At 38.4% G+C, this 18,158-nt stretch overlaps 1 protein-coding gene across 5 annotated transcripts in view; it reads right to left on the reverse strand.

Annotated features, from left to right (window-relative positions):
* Nucleotides 1-18,158, reverse strand: part of grid2ipb (glutamate receptor, ionotropic, delta 2 (Grid2) interacting protein, b) — a 47,020-nt gene that overhangs the window by 8,003 nt on the left and 20,859 nt on the right. For 2 of the 5 annotated variants that reach the window (XM_017705529.2, XM_017705527.2), the window contains exons 6-16: nucleotides 16,159-16,244; nucleotides 10,517-10,586; nucleotides 8,125-8,418; nucleotides 7,021-7,172; nucleotides 6,248-6,373; nucleotides 5,613-5,695; nucleotides 5,368-5,512; nucleotides 4,443-4,753; nucleotides 2,673-3,440; nucleotides 1,320-1,407; nucleotides 879-968 (exon numbers count right to left, since the gene is read on the reverse strand). In XM_017705529.2, coding sequence (XP_017561018.1) covers nucleotides 879-968; nucleotides 1,320-1,407; nucleotides 2,673-3,440; nucleotides 4,443-4,753; nucleotides 5,368-5,512; nucleotides 5,613-5,695; nucleotides 6,248-6,373; nucleotides 7,021-7,172; nucleotides 8,125-8,418; nucleotides 10,517-10,586; nucleotides 16,159-16,244 — 2,213 coding nt within the window. The other 3 variants (XM_017705528.2, XM_017705531.2, XM_017705530.2) reach the window with 3 other exon arrangements.

The raw sequence follows: 18,158 nt of genomic DNA on the forward strand, positions 1-18,158 counted from the left end.
CATGCAATGCCAAACGACATAAGAAAGTCTATTTGAGATTATTAAACAACTTGATGTTTCAAGTTCAACATTGAATTTAATGACAATGTGTGTTGATTCAGGTGTGCAACATGCACAATGCTTATTGCACTATGAGTAGTTAGACAACGAGAAGTAGTCAATCTGGGTTCTGTCCAATAAAGCAGATACAACTTAGGCTTTCTGACTTAAAGCTAACTGTGTAAGCAAGAAACACTGCATTGTGAGGTTTGAAAATGCTGAGAAAGTCATGTGCAATTTAAACTAGCTTAGTGAAATCCTAAGCAAGCAACCAATCATCAGAAATAGACACATTAGTCAGTTATAAATCTATAGAATTCAGACAGTTTGTTGCAGTCATTATTAGACAGCCTCTAATTTTACGGTACATCAGCTAGCAAGATGGGAGGCACCCAAAAATCCTGCTTTGGGCCCCCAAAGGCTGAGCCAGCCCTGCTTTTTAGCAACATTGGCCTCATATCTTTAATACAAAACAGAAGACCAACTAAACTGATCAACTAAATTTGGCCTAAATGATGAAAGTTCGCAAAGTAGACTGTTGTCAAACAGTTGCTTTAAAACGTGAGAAAGAATAAATGGAGTCAGTATGTCAAAAACAGAGAAAAGGGTTTAAAATTGTCGTCAACACCAGGAATATACTACTAATTGGCTTCTCTTGCCAAGAGCAATGTGTACTTCTGTGACTCAGCGCTTCGAAGAGTACCTCTCTTACACATTACTGACTTACACAACACAATCACAGCAAAACAAACCCACAGGTATTTTCTATTGATTTTCTGACTCATTTTAGGGCACAACCTGGATGATTCCTCTGCAAATTAACCCCAGTTCATACTCACAAGCATTGTAGGCCTTTTTATGAGAAAGAATCTCGACCACGTCTTTCTTTTTAAAGCTCTCAGGCAGAAAGGTGGGCTCTGGAAGAGAGACTGACACATTTAATTACTATGTAAGGATCTGTTCTCCTGGCACCAGCAGTGGAGTGCAATAAATGGAGGCTCATGAGAATAAAGAGAGATGCTGAGGTGCCAGTGAATGAGGGGAGGATGATGGGAACGTAGAAACTGAAAGGACTCCACTGAGAGATGGCTTACATCATGAGCTGTAAAAGCACAAACATAGACAACATATATGAGATATGTACTTCAAGTATAAGTGCATAAGTTATAAAATGGAACCAGTTTCACAGAAGGTGTGTTTAATGTCTCCTGATGGCAGTGCTGTGACATGAATGGATGCATAAGGACATTATTATTACACACAAAAAATACTGAACTTACTGGAACTCCTTTGTGTGCCGAAGTGTAGTTCCAAATCGAGGTATTTGACCATGTCACTCAATTTACCATAATCAGGGTCATCTCCAAGCTGGAAAACAGATAAAGTTAGTCATTGAAAGAAAATTAACATATCTGTTTTTGATTAAACTTTTGTTTTAGTCATTTTGTGACTGATACACTATGAATAAAAAATTAATAAAAATCAAAAACTGGAAATCACTGTATTCAATAATATATTAATTGTGTTGCAGATACCTGAATAAAGTGACTCTCATACAGTGAAAGTACTCAACTTCATAGGTTTCAAATAATTTGTAAGGATTTTGGGTGTGTCTAGAATGACGAACAGAGCTGTAGATTATTCTATAATGATTAAGAAATTAAGTTAAAAAATAAAAATAATAAAATGTTTTTGTTAACTTTTTGTTCCCCCAAAATTTTAATTAAAATGAATAAAATTTCATCTAAGAATACCATCTAATGTCTTTTTATAATATTTTAATCTACACTGTGTAACTTGTTATTGAATAATTTGTTATTGTTATTGAGGCATAGCCAACAAATACTAGGAAGTCAAAAGTCACCAAAATAACCCAAATAGTAGAGAGGGTAATATGGTGATATTTTATTGTTCTTATGATAAATTAAGTCACAGTATGCTTTGCTGAGCATATCATCTTCTGAGTATATCAAAATCACTACTATATAAAGAACTTTAAACAACTGCATTATACATTACAAAGAAAGCATAATTAGCCCTTTTAACAGTATTTACTGTAATGCACCATGTAAAATGTTGAACAAATGCCATTATGTTCAGTTTTTAAAAGTATTTTAATAATCTAATATCATGATACATATTATTAAAATGTTGTTATGTATTATAATTTTAAAATATATTTATAGTATAGATTTTATTATATTTTAGGTTATATCGCCCACCCCTACCAAATTGTTTCTAAATGATTAAATATACATCAACAAAACTCTTTCAAAATGTTATCATTAAGGTCAGACAAACTTAATGTGGTTTAAGACACAATATGACAGAAAAAAACTGGAAGCAGCCACTTTAGACTACAAGATCTGTATTCTATTCACAAATCAACTCAGGACTAGACGTGATGATCATTTTTTGTGATAATGCAATGATAGTCCTGCTTTGTGAATACCAGCTCTGGTGTTTGGGTTATTTGGGTGAGTATTTACACTAAATAAGCAAATTTGCATGCCAAACATGTCTTGGAGCAAAGTTGAAAATTAGGAATATTTGATTTTTGCTGAATGATTCCTTTACTTTGACATCAATAATTGATGCCAAACTTGAAATGTCTCTGTCTCAAGCTAACTTACCTGTCCCCAAATGGTGCCTTCAGAATTCTCAACCTGTTCCCAGCGGAGTCTCTTCACACTCATGTGGTTGGTGTCAGAAGCTTGAGGGCTGGGTTTGGGGAGCGGTGGGGGGTCACAGGGTGGGGGCAGAGGTGGTGGGGGTGGGGGTGGTGGTATCTTGTTGGAGAGTGTACTCTCATAGATCTTATGTGGTGGCTGGGGGGAGTGGCTTTGGAATTTGGGCTGGATGAGTGAGCTCCTGGGTGCGGAGCTCTGCTGGCTCTGGTAGATGGACTGGGCCTGGTGCCTCAGTGGAGGCCGGGGTGACACATGTGAAGGCTGTGGTGATGTGCGTGTGGAGGACTGCAGGATGGGGTGAGCTTTGGGCTGGTCCAGCTGGTGGGTGGGCTGAACAGCAGCAGGCTGTGGAGAGGTCTGCCGGGGCTGTGGGTGCTGGAACCTGGTCTCCTCACGTGTAGGCAGCACCTTGTGCAATGATGGCCGGCTGGACAGGAAGAAGCGTGGTGGGGGTGGTGGAGGGGCGATGATGGGGTGGTTCTGGAAGGCAGGAGGTGGCTGGGGCAGGTGCTGTGGTGTGAGGCAGATAGGAGAGGGCGGGTCAGTGAATTGAAGTGGTGGGGGTGGAGGAGGAGGACTCTGGGGAGGAGGTGGGATGTGGTCTGATCCAGATGAATAGGTCACCGATGTTGAATCATCGCTGCTGTGATCCTCACTGCTGGCGCTGCTCAGCTGACGGGACATGTTCTCCTGATCATCCTGGAAACTCATCTGGCAAAGTCACAACAGTCATGTCACCATTTATAACAATGCTCCATTTTTACACTTTAGGGCAGGGCAATATAGTGATATAATTGGATATAAGCAGTGACTGAGGAGTAACCCAGTGCTGTTCCTTGTTGGAGAACTACACTTACCTAATTTTAAGTAGCTTGACAAATATTATTATAGTATAAAGCATAATTTATTTAGTGTTATGTTTTATTTTAATGTAATGTTTGTGACAGCTTGTCTGAGAAAAATTCTACTTATAGTCCACACAACTTAAGTGTCTGAATGGTTCAGAAAATAAAATACTTCATGATTTCTAGTCATCTGAGCTATCTCTAGAAAGTTCAGCTTTCTTAGTGCCTATTCAGTAGTGACAAAAATATAATTTCTAAAAATATTTTTATTAATGCAGTGTACTTCATGGACGACTCATGGACCAGACTTGTATCTAACTTACTAACTAATTCACCCACTCACTCACATTTAGCAGGCTAAGGACAGGCTTCCAGGGGGAACTATTAGCAGTCAAGTAGCTAGGAGACATCACTGAAAAGGAGGAAACTGAACCCATATAGCATTGCATGGCAATGTAATCAGCAAATGTGTCTAAACAATGAGTGGAGTGCCAGAACTCTCACCTTAGGAGAGAATGAAACACAATTTTGCTTACCCACTTTTTATTTGAATAAAATACTGACTTTCAATGTAAAGAACTGCATTGTGAGCATAAAGAAATTTGCATTTTATCAACTTTCTCTAAATGAAGGATTTTGGAGTGCGTGATGGTAATGAAACAAACAAAATATAAAGGTGGCCTTGGCCACACCCCCACCCCCACTCTACAATTTTGACAAAATTAGGTTTTCAATGCAATATGCAGCCCAATTTTTAGATATTATTTTAGATACTGTCTAGCCCTACCTGCACTGCTGTTTTTGATCTCAGTGAACCACTCATATAACTAATTACATTTATTTTTTTTCTACATGCACACACACACACCTCCTCATAGTCGTTCTCACATCCCAGGAAATCATCCACAATGGTGACACGGTGGCCAAGCTGTTCGCTAAGAGCATCTAAGAACTTGTCTGTGTCTCGGCTACGGGGAGGTCTGGAGAAAGTGAAGAGTTTCCTGCGGCGGGACAGGGGGCTAGGGGCCTCCTCCAAATGCTGAGGGGAGGCAGGAGGGCTGTCTAAGCTGACGTAGGGGTTGGAGTCCACACTTCCTGGAGAAGGGACAGTCTGCTGGTAAAGCTCAGGGCTAGGGAAGGGCTCCTTCCAGGACAGAGATAGGCCTGACTTACGGGTCCCTATAAGGAACAACATACTATAAGTAGGACGTAGGACAACAAAACAAATTAATCAAACTGAAGGAGGCAAGAGAATAGAGTTACAAGTTACAAGTAACGACTTAATATTTCAGTTAATGTCAAGCAAACACATTTGTATCTAAATGTAGAACTTAAGTTACTTATCACAGCTGCCTTCCTTACAATGCTAATGTCCTATCACAGTCAGGAACCATTTTGCTCAAACTGGATTGGTTTTACCTGGGGAGGTTCTGTAATATAAGTGATTACCAACCAGGTTCATTCAAAAACTAATAGGTTTTGTTAAACATACGTAATCAGGGTCAAAAAGATTTTTGGCATAAAAGATGCACAAGGCCAAGCACAAAAGACCATAAAGGTGAAGTATGGTGGAAGACCTGTAATATGGCTTTTTTTAAAAAAAACTTTGGGAATTATAGGACAATATTTAGAATTTCAAATCAGCTAGTCAAATCCTTTAAAAATGACATAATAGAACCTCCACTGGTAACTAATCTAGCTTGAATAGGGCTACAGTTGTACTGTACGTTACCTCATTAAAAAAAGACTCCGCAGTTTGATTTCAGATGGGGCAAATGGTATTGTGAGTGTACCTGTGTTAGCGTGTGTGAAGGAGCGAGTGAGTGCATGGCTCTCAGCATGGCCCATGCTCTCAGTCCCAGGTGAGGAGTGACTCTGTAGAGACTTGATGTTCTTCCCCGCATATGCACTCTCCAACTCTGTGTACACTCCTGATATCTACAGGTTTTTTGTTGTGGTTAGATGACAAATGGCATGACTGAGAAAAAGCAATGGTGAAAGTTTAACAGGTGCTAAACAAGTGCTGAATGGTACCCACATGCTTCAAATCAGGGGACTCTGGGAAGGAGGTCCCATCCCCACACTGCCTTTCTCCTGGAGTTGGAGGCTCAGTGAAAGTACCTGAGGCAGGGAAAGAGCACTCTCCAGCACATAGCACCTTAACGCAAACTGAAAAACCCACTCAAAGCAGACTGTTGCTGCCATAATAAAGCCTTGCATCTCTGAAATGCTAACAGGAATGGTTATTTTAAGTAATTTTGGTTCATTTGTCATGATTTACAATGTAAAGTCTTTAAAAATCTCAACGCGAAAAAAAATATATTTTTTTTCAAATAGAGCAAAAAGAACAAATAAATGGAGTTACAAGATTTTGATATGACAGCAACAAAATGGCTGACTGGAATTCACTGTGGCAGTGAGGTTGGTGGTCTGCCAAACAGACAGAGCAAAAAGGGGCTTGCAACCTCACCTTACAGCAGAAGAGTTATTGAACCATAAACATCAGACACAGCATGGCTGGTTGTTTAAGGCTCCATAAGAGCAAAGAAATGATTCTAGAGAATGAAAGCCTGGGCATGTAACAATGGGAGCTACTATGCTTATATGAATTATAGCTAATATATGAACCTCAGTATATTGTATTTACAGTAGCCAGCACATGTATGAAATTACCCATTCCTAGATGAGTGCCAATAATACAGTCATCTGAGCTTCTTTCTCTCATGCTGTTTCGGTGGGATGTCCCACTCACTCTCATGGAGCTGCTTCGTCTGTGATTTTCTTGCCCAAGTTCAGGCTCTGTTACAACAACACATATAATGTACAGGCAACAGTATAAAAGCACATACTATCTGACCACACATAAGTAGAGTAGATTCCACTGTACTCTAGTTAATTACTCTGTAATTAAGTAGATTACATTTAAGAACGATTTAGCGCATCATGTGCTTCATGATAATCAGTGACAAGATTATTTGGATATAATTCATAAATCTTTTTTGCAATGCACTGAAAACACAAATGTGACTGGAGGAATTCGCATAATAGTGAAATACAGTCAATAAAACGACTGTTATATAAAATAAAATGATTATTTTATTTTGCCACCTTCAGATCACTGAAGCATGATGCATCATTGCATTTTTTACTTACAACCCTACAATAAGAAAAGTACACTGAATAGAATGTATACCAGAGATGCGCTGATGTGGGCTGGGCTAGGACATTAAATTTAATTCACATAAATATATATATATATATATATATATATATATATATATATATATGAATATCAGTCAAATTTAAACATCTGTCTGATGCTGATGACTTAAAAAAATTCTCTTAATTTCGATATGCATCACTAATTTAAGCCACAAACACTCAAAAACCTAATAATTAGTCAAACCCAAACAGACTGCTTTAAATTCAGGCAGAAATCTGCACACCTGCTCCCTTGAAGCCGAGGAAGCGTGAGATCTTGCTTTTGCAGCGTTCCTGCTCTTCATAGGTCAGAAGCTGGTAGATGAACTCCCAGATCAGCTGCTTGGCAGGGGTGTCCAGCACAGGAAACACATCCACAATAAGTGTGTCCACATTCCTGTGGGCCAGACAGGTGAGGAAAGCATTTTAGAGACAATTTGAGAGTACTCTATGTGCACATTCTCACTGCAGCTGAGTCATTTAAGAAATCCAAAAGAACCCACGCAGATTGATCCATATTGTGCATGTGCATCTATTTGTGCCTGAAGCTGAAGCTATTTTTAAATGTTTTGCACATTGGCTTCACAGTTGTGTCATTTCTGCTGAAAGCATGGTTAGTCTCAGTAAGTGTTAATTATCTCTGCTTTCAGAATGTATTTGTCTATATCTACTGTCCTTTAGCTTTATGGAAAAGCATTTATTAGTGTTTCATAAACATACAAATAACTAAATCAATTCAAAAGAGTTCTCAGATGCTAGGATCAGAAAACAAATAATGCATTTTGTCATGTTTGATCTGACATGCAGATTTCTGGGGCAATGTTTATAAATCTACAGAAACTTTCTGGAATAAATGTTCCAAAACGTAGCATCTGAGAAATGTTGAAATTTTGTGAGTGACAGTAATTTTAACCACTTTTCAGAGTAGCTGTAAAATGTCATTTCTGCATGTTTTCTGCACCTGAACTATGCTTTTTGTCTTTTTCTCAATAATGTGGATGGAGTATATACCAACCAGTCATAACATTAAAACCAACTCCTTGTAGCATATTATTCACTGTAAAGCTTCAATCAAATCAAATAAAATTCTCTGAAATAAGCGACTGTCCTCATACTAGGGCCATCTGTTCACTACAACAGAAAACAAACCGCTTATATTTATCAATGGTTTATCGGCAGTCAATACTAATGAAACCATAGATCATTTTCAATCGTCAAACAATACATCAGCCATGCCCTTAAGAGGTATGTCCCCTATGGCTATATTCTTAAAACAGAAGAGTGGGATTAGTGTGTCTGAATGTCTGCAGTATTACATAATGTGATATAGACAGCATAATTAGTGTAACCTGTGCTGGAAGAAGGTCTCCAGAGCCTTGCAGATGGTGTATCTCTCCTGCAGGGTGAGGAGGTGCTCCAGCTGCTGGCTGAAGGTGCGTCCATGTACGCGAATGCTAGGAGGTAGGATTTCTGCAACCCACTGCAGAGAGCTGAGGGCAGGGGAGCGTGAGCGGGGCATTGGGGGGGTCTCCTCTGCCTCAGAGTCTGATGAGGGGTACACTGCTGGACCCTCTTCCACCACCAGAGTGGGATTGGCACCGCTGCCTTGCAACATGGATACCACTTTCTCATGGGAGCAGTTCCTAAACATACACAAAAATATGGTTGAATACTCCAGCTATTTTTTCCATCATGTCTACTTCCCTCGTCTGCAACGTACGGTCCATTATTCATAGATTAGCCTGTAAATCTGTCTAATGCATTCTTTAAGAGATAAGAATAATTTTCCAGAGGGGAAGATTTGTGGTAATTCATTACTAGCATTGTGGTATGGGCAGTGTTCTGCTTGATCACCATAGACACCAGAAAGCCAAAGACAAAGCAAAAGTATCTGAACTACTTTTTACAGTCTTGCTGTAGTACTGAAAAGTTGGATAAAACTTCATAAGAAAAGCTCTGGTAAGACAGTTTCTCTATTGAACAGGTTTTCAATTCTATTCTCATGTTCATTGTTTCTGCATAACAAACAGTGTATTCCCCTCCTATTTGCACAAAATAAAGTAGCTCAGTATGAATTACTAAATGTTTATTTTCTAAGATTATTACTTACACACAGCAAGTGCATAGCAGGCAGCCTAATTTTCTTAAAGTCTCTGTGCCAGTGTTATGGGGAATATGTAACAAATTTAGCAACTTGTAATAAGAGAAATAAAAGGAACTGTAACATGTTCTGATGAATGAATGGATAGCAATGTTTTATTCATTCGAAACAGTGGCTCAAAAGCAAACCTAATTATTTTTAGCTGCAAGATACTACATGCATTCTGCTCACACTGGTCCTGAATACATTGGCACTTTGTTGTTTTATACTGTACAATGAGATTATACTCCACAGAAAAATAACTATGAAGAAAGCACTGGTGACACTTCTGCTGTTTCCATGGAGTGTGGAGTGTGTCCAATTCTCATGAAATTTGTACTCCATCACTGAAATATTCATTATATACACACAGATATATCACTCCTGCACTGACGGTAGCTCATTATTGAGCCTGGTCACCAGGCCACCCACAGGATGAGACGGAAACCACCCACAATCGCTTCAGCCAAGTGGAGCACAAAATGTGAGCATTCAAAATCACCACATACTGTAATTTTTCAGTGTTTGGTGAGAAGGTTTATATTATTACTGAACTGAGGTTATTTTCCAGCAGATTGCTAAAATGCTGAAGAGAGAAAGTAAAGAAAATATCCAACAAAGGGATTCTATATTTTGAGACCATGTTTTAAAGGTGCAATAGTTTGGAAAAAAACTAATTTACATGATTTTCCACCTACCCCATATGCAGTTGAGCAGCCAGGACTGCATATCAAATAACAATAAACACATATGACCACACAACATTTCTAGAGTGAATGCTAAGGCGTCTTGATGTATTCCTGACAGAAACAAAGGACCACTTTAATCAACCATCTAGTGTGGAGAATTACAAAATTCAGGAATCTTGATTCAAGGTCCATATTTCAAAATCACTGTTTTATAGGTTAGCAGGCCTTGCAGTCTAAAAAATTGTAACCGTGCATGCACACAAATAAGGACTCGAGGCACATTTTTGTTTGACAATAGCAAGAGACTGGCATAGTACATAGTACATGTATACCTGTCTTCAGTCACAAAATCAATCATAATTGGTCACTGGAGACAGATTAGAAATGTCAGGTCTCACTGTCCACTTATGATCAAATCAATCAAGCTGAATGGTAAAACAGGACTGAAGTTCCAACCACAGAGATTGATTGGCTGAGATTTAATCTGCCTGTGTTGTTAAATCATATTCACCACTATTTTAACATTATTAACATTACATATAAAAACTCAGAAAATATGAGAGGATTCACTGATAATTTTTGGCAATATTTGTGTTGTGGAGTTCTCAATCTCTGTTTTTTTTTATCACCACCACTTTAAAGAAATCTGAGTTATTACGTTTCTTTGCAGTGAAAACAGAGCCACTCAAATGGCCAGAATGGAAAATTACTAGTATGCATTTTACAAACCATAAATAATACTTAGGCTTGGTGGCTAAACAAGTGTCGAGGAACAACAACATTATGCAGAAAAAATAGGGAATTCCCTTTTATGTAGCATTGTAGAGCTATAACTCATGCTCTTCTATTTTAGTTTGACTTCACTATAGCTCAAGACAAAAGAGAGTTGAGGTAACACACTGAGGATCTCACCTCATATCCAGGCCATTGAGAAACAGAATGCGATCTCCTGGTTTAAGACCACACTCCTCCGCAGGGCTGTCTGGAATGGGAAAAGATATAATGGGTAAAGCATCTATTCTGCCACAAACACTGCACAGCGTACTGTGAAATATAAAAACACTTAACCTGCTGTATCTGAGTATGGGAGGCAAAGCTGTTGCTGTTCTTATACAATTCAGTGATTTTAAGTGTCTTTCTTGGAGGGCCTACACCTGCATACAGCTGTCTTTGATTCAAATCACCAGCTAACTATCAAAGCCCTACAAGATATTTACATTACATTTACGGCATTTGGCTGACGCTCTTATCCAGAGCGACTTACAATTTGATCATTTTTACACAATCGGCCTGTCAGCATGTCTTTGGACTGTGGGAGGAAACCGGAGAACCCGGAGGAAACCCACGCAGACACGGGGAGAACATGCAAACTCCACACAGAGAGGACCCCGGTCGGGGAATCGAACCCAGGCCATCCTTGCTGTGAGGCGACAGCGCTACCCACCACGCCACCAGAGTGGAATCAGTAATCTCAAAGCTAGGAAAACATCAAATTGCCCTGTAAGGTAGGAATGGATTGGCCATTGATAGGGGCGCTATGTGTGGGCAACTAAGAGAGTGAAAGGCATGGTAGTCTACTTGTACACTAAGGCTACAGATGGCTAATTAACTAAATAGCAATCACTCCACTTCTTAGTCTAGCTAATCTGTATTTAACATGTTCACGTTATGTATTTACAACCCCAATTCCAATGAAGTTGGGACTTTGTGTAAAACATAAATAAAAACAGAATATGATGATTTGCAAATCCTTTTCAACCTATATTCCCTTGAATACACTACAAAGACACGATATTTAATGTTAAAACGGAGAAACTTTATTGTTTTTTGCAAATATTCACTCATTTTGAATTTGATGCCTGCAACACATTCCAAAGAAGCATTTGGGAACTGAGGACACTAATTGATGAAGCTTTGTAGGTGGAATTTTTTCCCATTCTTGCCTGATGTACAACTTCTGTTGCTCAACAGTCCGGGGGCTCCATCGTTGTATTTTGCGCTACATAATGCGCCACACATTTTCAAAGGGAGACAGGTCTGGACTGCAGGCAGGCCAGTCTAGTACCCACACTCTTTTACTATGAAGCCATGGTTGTTGTAACACGTGCAGAATGTGGCTTGGCATTGTCTTGCTGAAATAAGGACGTCCCTAAAAAAGACATTGCTTGGATGGCAGCATATGTTGCTCCAAAACCTGTATGTACCTTTCAGCATTAATTAAGCATCAGAAATGCTGGCTTTTGAACTTTACACTAACAATCCAGACAGTCCTTTTCCTCTTTGGCCCAGAGGACATGATGTCCATGAGTTCCAAAAACATTTTGAAATGTGGACTCGTCAGACCACAGGACACTTTTCCACTTTGCGGCCCAGAGAAGTCAGCAGTGTTTCTGGGTGTTGTTGATATGTGGCTTTCGCTTTGCATGGCAGAGTTTTAACTTGCACTTGTAAATGGAGCGACGAACTGTGTTCACTGACAATGGTTTTCTGAAGTGTTCCTGAGCCCATGTGGTAATATCCGTTACAGAAAGTGCAGTGCAGCCTAAGGGATCGAAGGTCACGGTCATTCAAAGTTGGTTTTCTGCCTTGCTACTTACTTGCAGAGATTTCTCCAGATTCTCTGAATCTTTTGATGATATTATGGACCGTAGATGATGAAATCCCTAAATTCCTTGCAATTGCATGTTGAGAAACGTTGTTCTTAAACTGTTGGACTATTTGTTCACAAAGTGGTGAACCTCACCGCATCCTTGCTTGTGAACGAGCCTTTCAGGCTTTATACCCAATCATGACACTCACCTGTTTCCCTTTGAAAATGTGTGGCACATTATGAAGCGCAAAATACAACGATGGAGACCCTGGACTATTGAGCAACTGAAGTTGTACATCAGGCAACAATGGGAAAGAATTCCACCTACAAAGCTTCAACAATTAGTGCCCTCAGTTCCCAAATGCTTATTGAGTGTTAAAAGGAAAGGTGATGTAACACAGTGGTAAACATGCGCCTGTCCCAACTTCTTTGGAATGTGTTGCAGGCATCAAATTCAAAATGAGTGAATATTTGCAAAAAACAATGAGGTTTATCTGTTTGAACATTAAATATCTTGTCTTTGTAGTGTATTCAATTGAATATAGGTTGAAAAGGATTTGCAAATCATCGTATTCTGTTTTTATTTATGTTTTACACAACATCCCAACTTCATTGGAATTGGGGTTGTACAAGAGATAATCTGTGTTTACTGTTCTTAAAAAATATGCATTCTCTTGTAACTCTGATAGCAGGCTTAGTTGTTTTTTTACCATGTTAAAAAAAACTCTACAATTTTTTTTATTTAACATTTGCAACAATAAACTACTAAAAAAAGAACAGGATGAAAAATCAAACCACAGTTTGATAATAATATATTTTTAAGAGATCGTGCCATAATGCCCTGACATCAGCTTCTTTTTACTTGTGCAGCATTTTTACAAGCTCTAATTGGTCTAAATCTGTCTTATGATACATGCAAGGCAAGGCAAGTTTATTTATATAGTACCTTTCATACACAACGGTCATTCAAAGTTCTTTACAAATTAAAAAATACAGAAAAATGTAATTCATGTAAATAAAATAAAATTTATGTAAATTAAAAAGTTTAAAAAACATAATTAAAACAATAGATTTAAAAGAAGTTAATAAAATTTAAAAGAAGGGGATAAAAAATTAGAATAAAAATAAGAAACATGATTAAAACAATAGATATAAAAGAAGTTAAATGAATGAGGATAAGAGTGTCGTTACAGGATAAAAGTGGATTAAACTGAGCTAAAGGCCTGCTCAAACATGAAGGTTTTCATTCTGGATTTAAAAGTGTCGAGTGTTGGGGCTCTTCTAATGCTCTCTGTCAACTGGTTCCATTTCAGAGCAGCGTAGTAGCTAAATGCCGCCTCTCCGTGTTTAGTTTTTACCTTAGGCTGCACTAACTGACCAGTTCCTGATGATCTGAGAGTTCTGCCTGGCTCATATTGCTGGAGCACATCTAAGAAATATACTGGTCCTGCACCATTAAGACATTTATAGACCAGTAATAATATCTTAAAGTCTATCCTGTAACATACTGGTATCCAGTGTAGGGATTTAAGGATAGGAGTGATGTGCTCCCTTCTTTTACTCCTAGTGAGAACTCTGGCAGCTGCGTTTTGAATCAGCTGAAGCTGTTTGGTTGTCTTTTTTGGGAGTCCAGTTTGGAGCCCATTACAGTAATCAATCCTACTAGAAACAAAGGCGTGGATGAGTTTCTCCAGGCCTTCTTTAGCCAGAAAATCTCTGATTTTGTTGATGTTTTTGAGGTGATAGAAAGCTGATTTGGTGACAGCTTTGACATGACTGTTAAAAGTGAGATCAGAATGCAGATGCAGTTGCACAGTTCTCTAGAAGTGATGAACATGATATCCTCAGAAACATGTATTGTGACGCAATTTATCACAAAACAATAATACATCATGTTGCTCACTGTCCTGTGCTGAGTTCCTCTAGGAGTGATACTGCTTGTATACATAGGGGCAGAACTTCCATGCAAATGAACAACAAACGAGCAGCACAATATAACCATATGTTTTTGTATTAAAGCACATTTCCCCCAGACAGGAGAAAAAAGTTTTTAATCCCTCTTTGTTTCAGGTTCAAACTGTGACTCGTTAGAAAATAATTACTTACTTTCTCAATATTTTGTCTTAGTAAGTAAGAATAATGACTGATAAAAAAATTAATTATTACTTGACGAGAAAGTCTTTAAAGATATTATGAGTATAATAATACACATTTTTGAGAAAATATGACACTACATTGTTAAACATTTGAGGAAATTATTTTTTACATTCTGCTTTGAAATACATTGATTTTGTCCTGGCGTGATGAAGTCTGTACTGAATGTATTTGAAAACCATGTGATATGATCAAATCTATGATTACTTTCACTGACAGCCCTCAGGCTCTTTGGGAACTGTATAACTGTTATGTAAAATCTTACCTACATGCAGCATATCAAAGAATAGATGTGACATTTCTGCCACATGCACACATAAACCACAGTGCATAGAAGCCACAGCATACAAGAGTAACAAAGGTGTAGTTTTAATGAAGGAACTACAGAGTTAAAGATTTCCAAAATGTTTTTTAACAATCATTTGGACTAGAAAACCTTCAAATCATTATTTAGGCAAAACCTTGGATCTGTGGAAATGTTCTGTGAAATAAACTCTAAATATTAACAAATAGAAGTTTAAATCACTGTTTTTTCTAAAACTGTCCTTCATCAAATTAAGAATAATGCAGGCAGGCTTTTTTTTCCCATGGAGTGGCAAGTGTTTTAGTATGAAAAACTCTGAGCACTGTTCACAGAATTATGATAGCTACTTTTGGAGTTTAAGACAGTGCAAAACGTTAGTAAATAGAAAACCTTCAAATCATTATTTAGGCAAAACCTTGGATCTGTGGAAATGTTCTGTGAAATAAACTCTAAATATTAACAAATAGAAGTTTAAATCACTGTTTTTTCTAAAACTGTCCTTCATCAAATTAAGAATAATGCAGGCAGGCTTTTTTTTCCCATGGAGTGGCAAGTGTTTTAGTATGAAAAACTCTGAGCACTGTTCACAGAATTATGATAGCTACTTTTGGAGTTTAAGACAGTGCAAAACGTTAGTAAATCTGCCCCACTCTGTTATCTTGTTGACACACAGAAATACACAAATAACAAATGAAGACTCCCAGTCTTGGATCTGAGGGTTTGTATTCGGTTTCTTTATCACGATATTGGACGCCTACCATATTTCCATAAGCAGCCCCACATGGCCCGGCTGAGTCAGTGCTAACTACCCTCTGCCCAGGCCTGAAGTGGGCGAATATCGTCATACACACACTCACACACTCACCTCCCCCTCTTCAGCCCTACACACACACAATCATCCACACTTCCATACACAATGTACCCAGCACTGGCCTTAGCAACACCACGACTCACTCCATTCTCTTTCAGTATTGTTCCACATCTTTCAGGCTTTCGCCACAATGGTACACATTAAAGAATGAACATTATAGTGACATGATAGAGAATTAGTGCACAGGACATTCTGTACATACTGTTGTTTTTTGAATTTTGTATAATGTACAGTCTGCTTGTAGGGGTATACAGATCATATTTTTATGATCAAAGGCTGATGTTTTTGAAAAAACCATAACGGGCAAAAAAGACTTTTTCATTTCAGACATCAGAACAATGTCTTAACATCCTTCTCACAGAGTATGAAATATTTCCGAATAGCTGACATTTTTAGCAAGGTTTAGGAACAGCAGTCAAATAAAGCATGTGCACTTAGCATTATTTATGTCATAAAATTGTTGGCCATGATTGGCCAAAATAAAAATAAATGGGCAAATATCAGCCAATTCCAATCCTGTCCGATTCCAGCTATGCTTGTATTCACCTTAAGACACTTTGTTGTTTTCTTTCTAATAGTAGTCTAGCTCAAAACATAAGAACACTGATGGATGGACAACATGAAAGAACACATACCTGGAATAACAGAATCAATCCAAACAGGAGCATGGCCTCTGAGAGTGAACCCGAAGCTCTTTTTGCCTCTGTAAACACGGATGATCCTAAAAATGGAGAAAGCCACGAAGAAGATTGAAGAATTTACTGTTTGAGGCAATGCTGCTTAGATGCTTGTAGAGATGATGCACTTACATTTTTTAATGATTATGACATTTCAGGTTTTAATTATTCAGATAAAAGCGTATGATTGATGGTGGAAAGTCACAGTGAAAGTAAATAACCTCTTGCTCGGTGATCTACTGCTATATACGTTCACATCAATGTGCTATAATGTACGAACTAAAGGTATTGGTGCTGATGATAGTTGGTGTATTCAAAACATTTTCAACACTATTTCAAGAAAAGAATTAGAATGGTGAAAATAGTGATTTTTTTTGGAAGAAATTTACAACCCCAATTCCAATGAAGGTGGGACATTGTGTAAAACATAAATAAAAACTAAATACGATGATTTGCAAATCCTTTTCAACCTATATTCAACTGAATACATTACAAAGACAAGATATTTAATGTTCAAACGGATCAACTTTATTGCTTTTTAAAAATATTCACTCATTTTGAATTTGATGCCTGCAACACAATCCAAAGAAGTTGGGACAGGGGCAAGTTTACCACTGTGTTACATCACCTTTCCTTATAACTACACTCAATAAGCGTTTGGGAACTGAGGACACTAATTGTTGAAGGTTTGTAGGTGGAATTCTTTCCCATTGTTGCTTGATGTACAACTTCAGTTGCTCAACAGTCCGTAGTTCATAGTTCATAATGCACCGCACATTTTCAATGGGAGACAGGTCTGGACTGCAGGCAGGCCAGTCAAGTACCCGCACTCTTTTATTATGAAGCCATGCTGTTGTAACACGTGCAGAATGTGGCTTGGCATTGTCTTGCTGAAATAAGCAGGGATGTCCCTGAAAAAGACATTGCTTGGATGGCAGCATATGTTGCTCCAAAACCTGTATGTACCTTTCAGCATTAATGGTGCCTTCACAGATGTGCAAGTTACCCACTAACACACCCCCAGAACATCAGAAATGCTGACTTTTGAACTTTACGCTGATAACAATCCGGACAGTCCTTTTCCTCTTTGGCCCGGAGGACACGACATCCATGATTTCCAAATCCAATTTGAAATGTGGACTTGTCAGACCACAGGACACTTTTCCACTATGCGTCAGTTCATCTCAGATGAGCTCGGGCCCAGAGAAGCCGGCTGTGTTTCTGGGTGGTTTTGATATGTGGTTTCGCTTTGCATGGCAGAGTTTTAACTTGCACTTGTAGATGGAGCGACGAACTGTGTTCACTGACAATGGTTTTCTGAAGTGTTCCAGAGCCCATGTGGTAATATCCGTTACAGAATGATGTCGGTTTTTAATGCAGTGCTGCCTGAGGGATCGAAGGTCACGGGTATTCAATGTTGGTTTTCTGTCTTGCTGCTTACTTGCAGAGATTTCTCCAGATTTTCTGAATCTTTGGATGATATTATGGACAGTAGATGATGAATTGCAATTGCATGTTGAGAAATGTTGTTCTTAAACTGTTGGACTATTTGCTCACACAGTTGTTCACAAAGTGGTGAACCTCGCCCCATCCTTGCTTGTGAACAACTGAGCCTTTCAGGGATGCTCCCTTTATGCACAATCACGACACCCATCTGTTTCCAATTAACCTGTTCACCTGTGGAATGTTCCAAACAGGTGTTTTTTGAGCATTCCTCAACTTTCCCAGCGTTTTGTTGCCCCTGTCCCAACTTCTTTGGAACCTTTTGCAGGCATCAAATTCAAAGTGAGTGAATATTTGCAAAAAACAATAAATTTTATGCATTTGAACATTAAATATCTTGTCTTTGTAGTGTATTCAATTGAATATAGGTTGAAATGGATTTGCAAATCATCGTATTCTGTTTTTATTTATTTTTTACACAACGTCCCAACTTCATTGGAATTGGGGTTGTATAT

Source organism: Pygocentrus nattereri, chromosome 13 (assembly GCF_015220715.1).
Source record: "Pygocentrus nattereri isolate fPygNat1 chromosome 13, fPygNat1.pri, whole genome shotgun sequence".
NCBI lineage: Eukaryota > Metazoa > Chordata > Actinopteri > Characiformes > Serrasalmidae > Pygocentrus > Pygocentrus nattereri.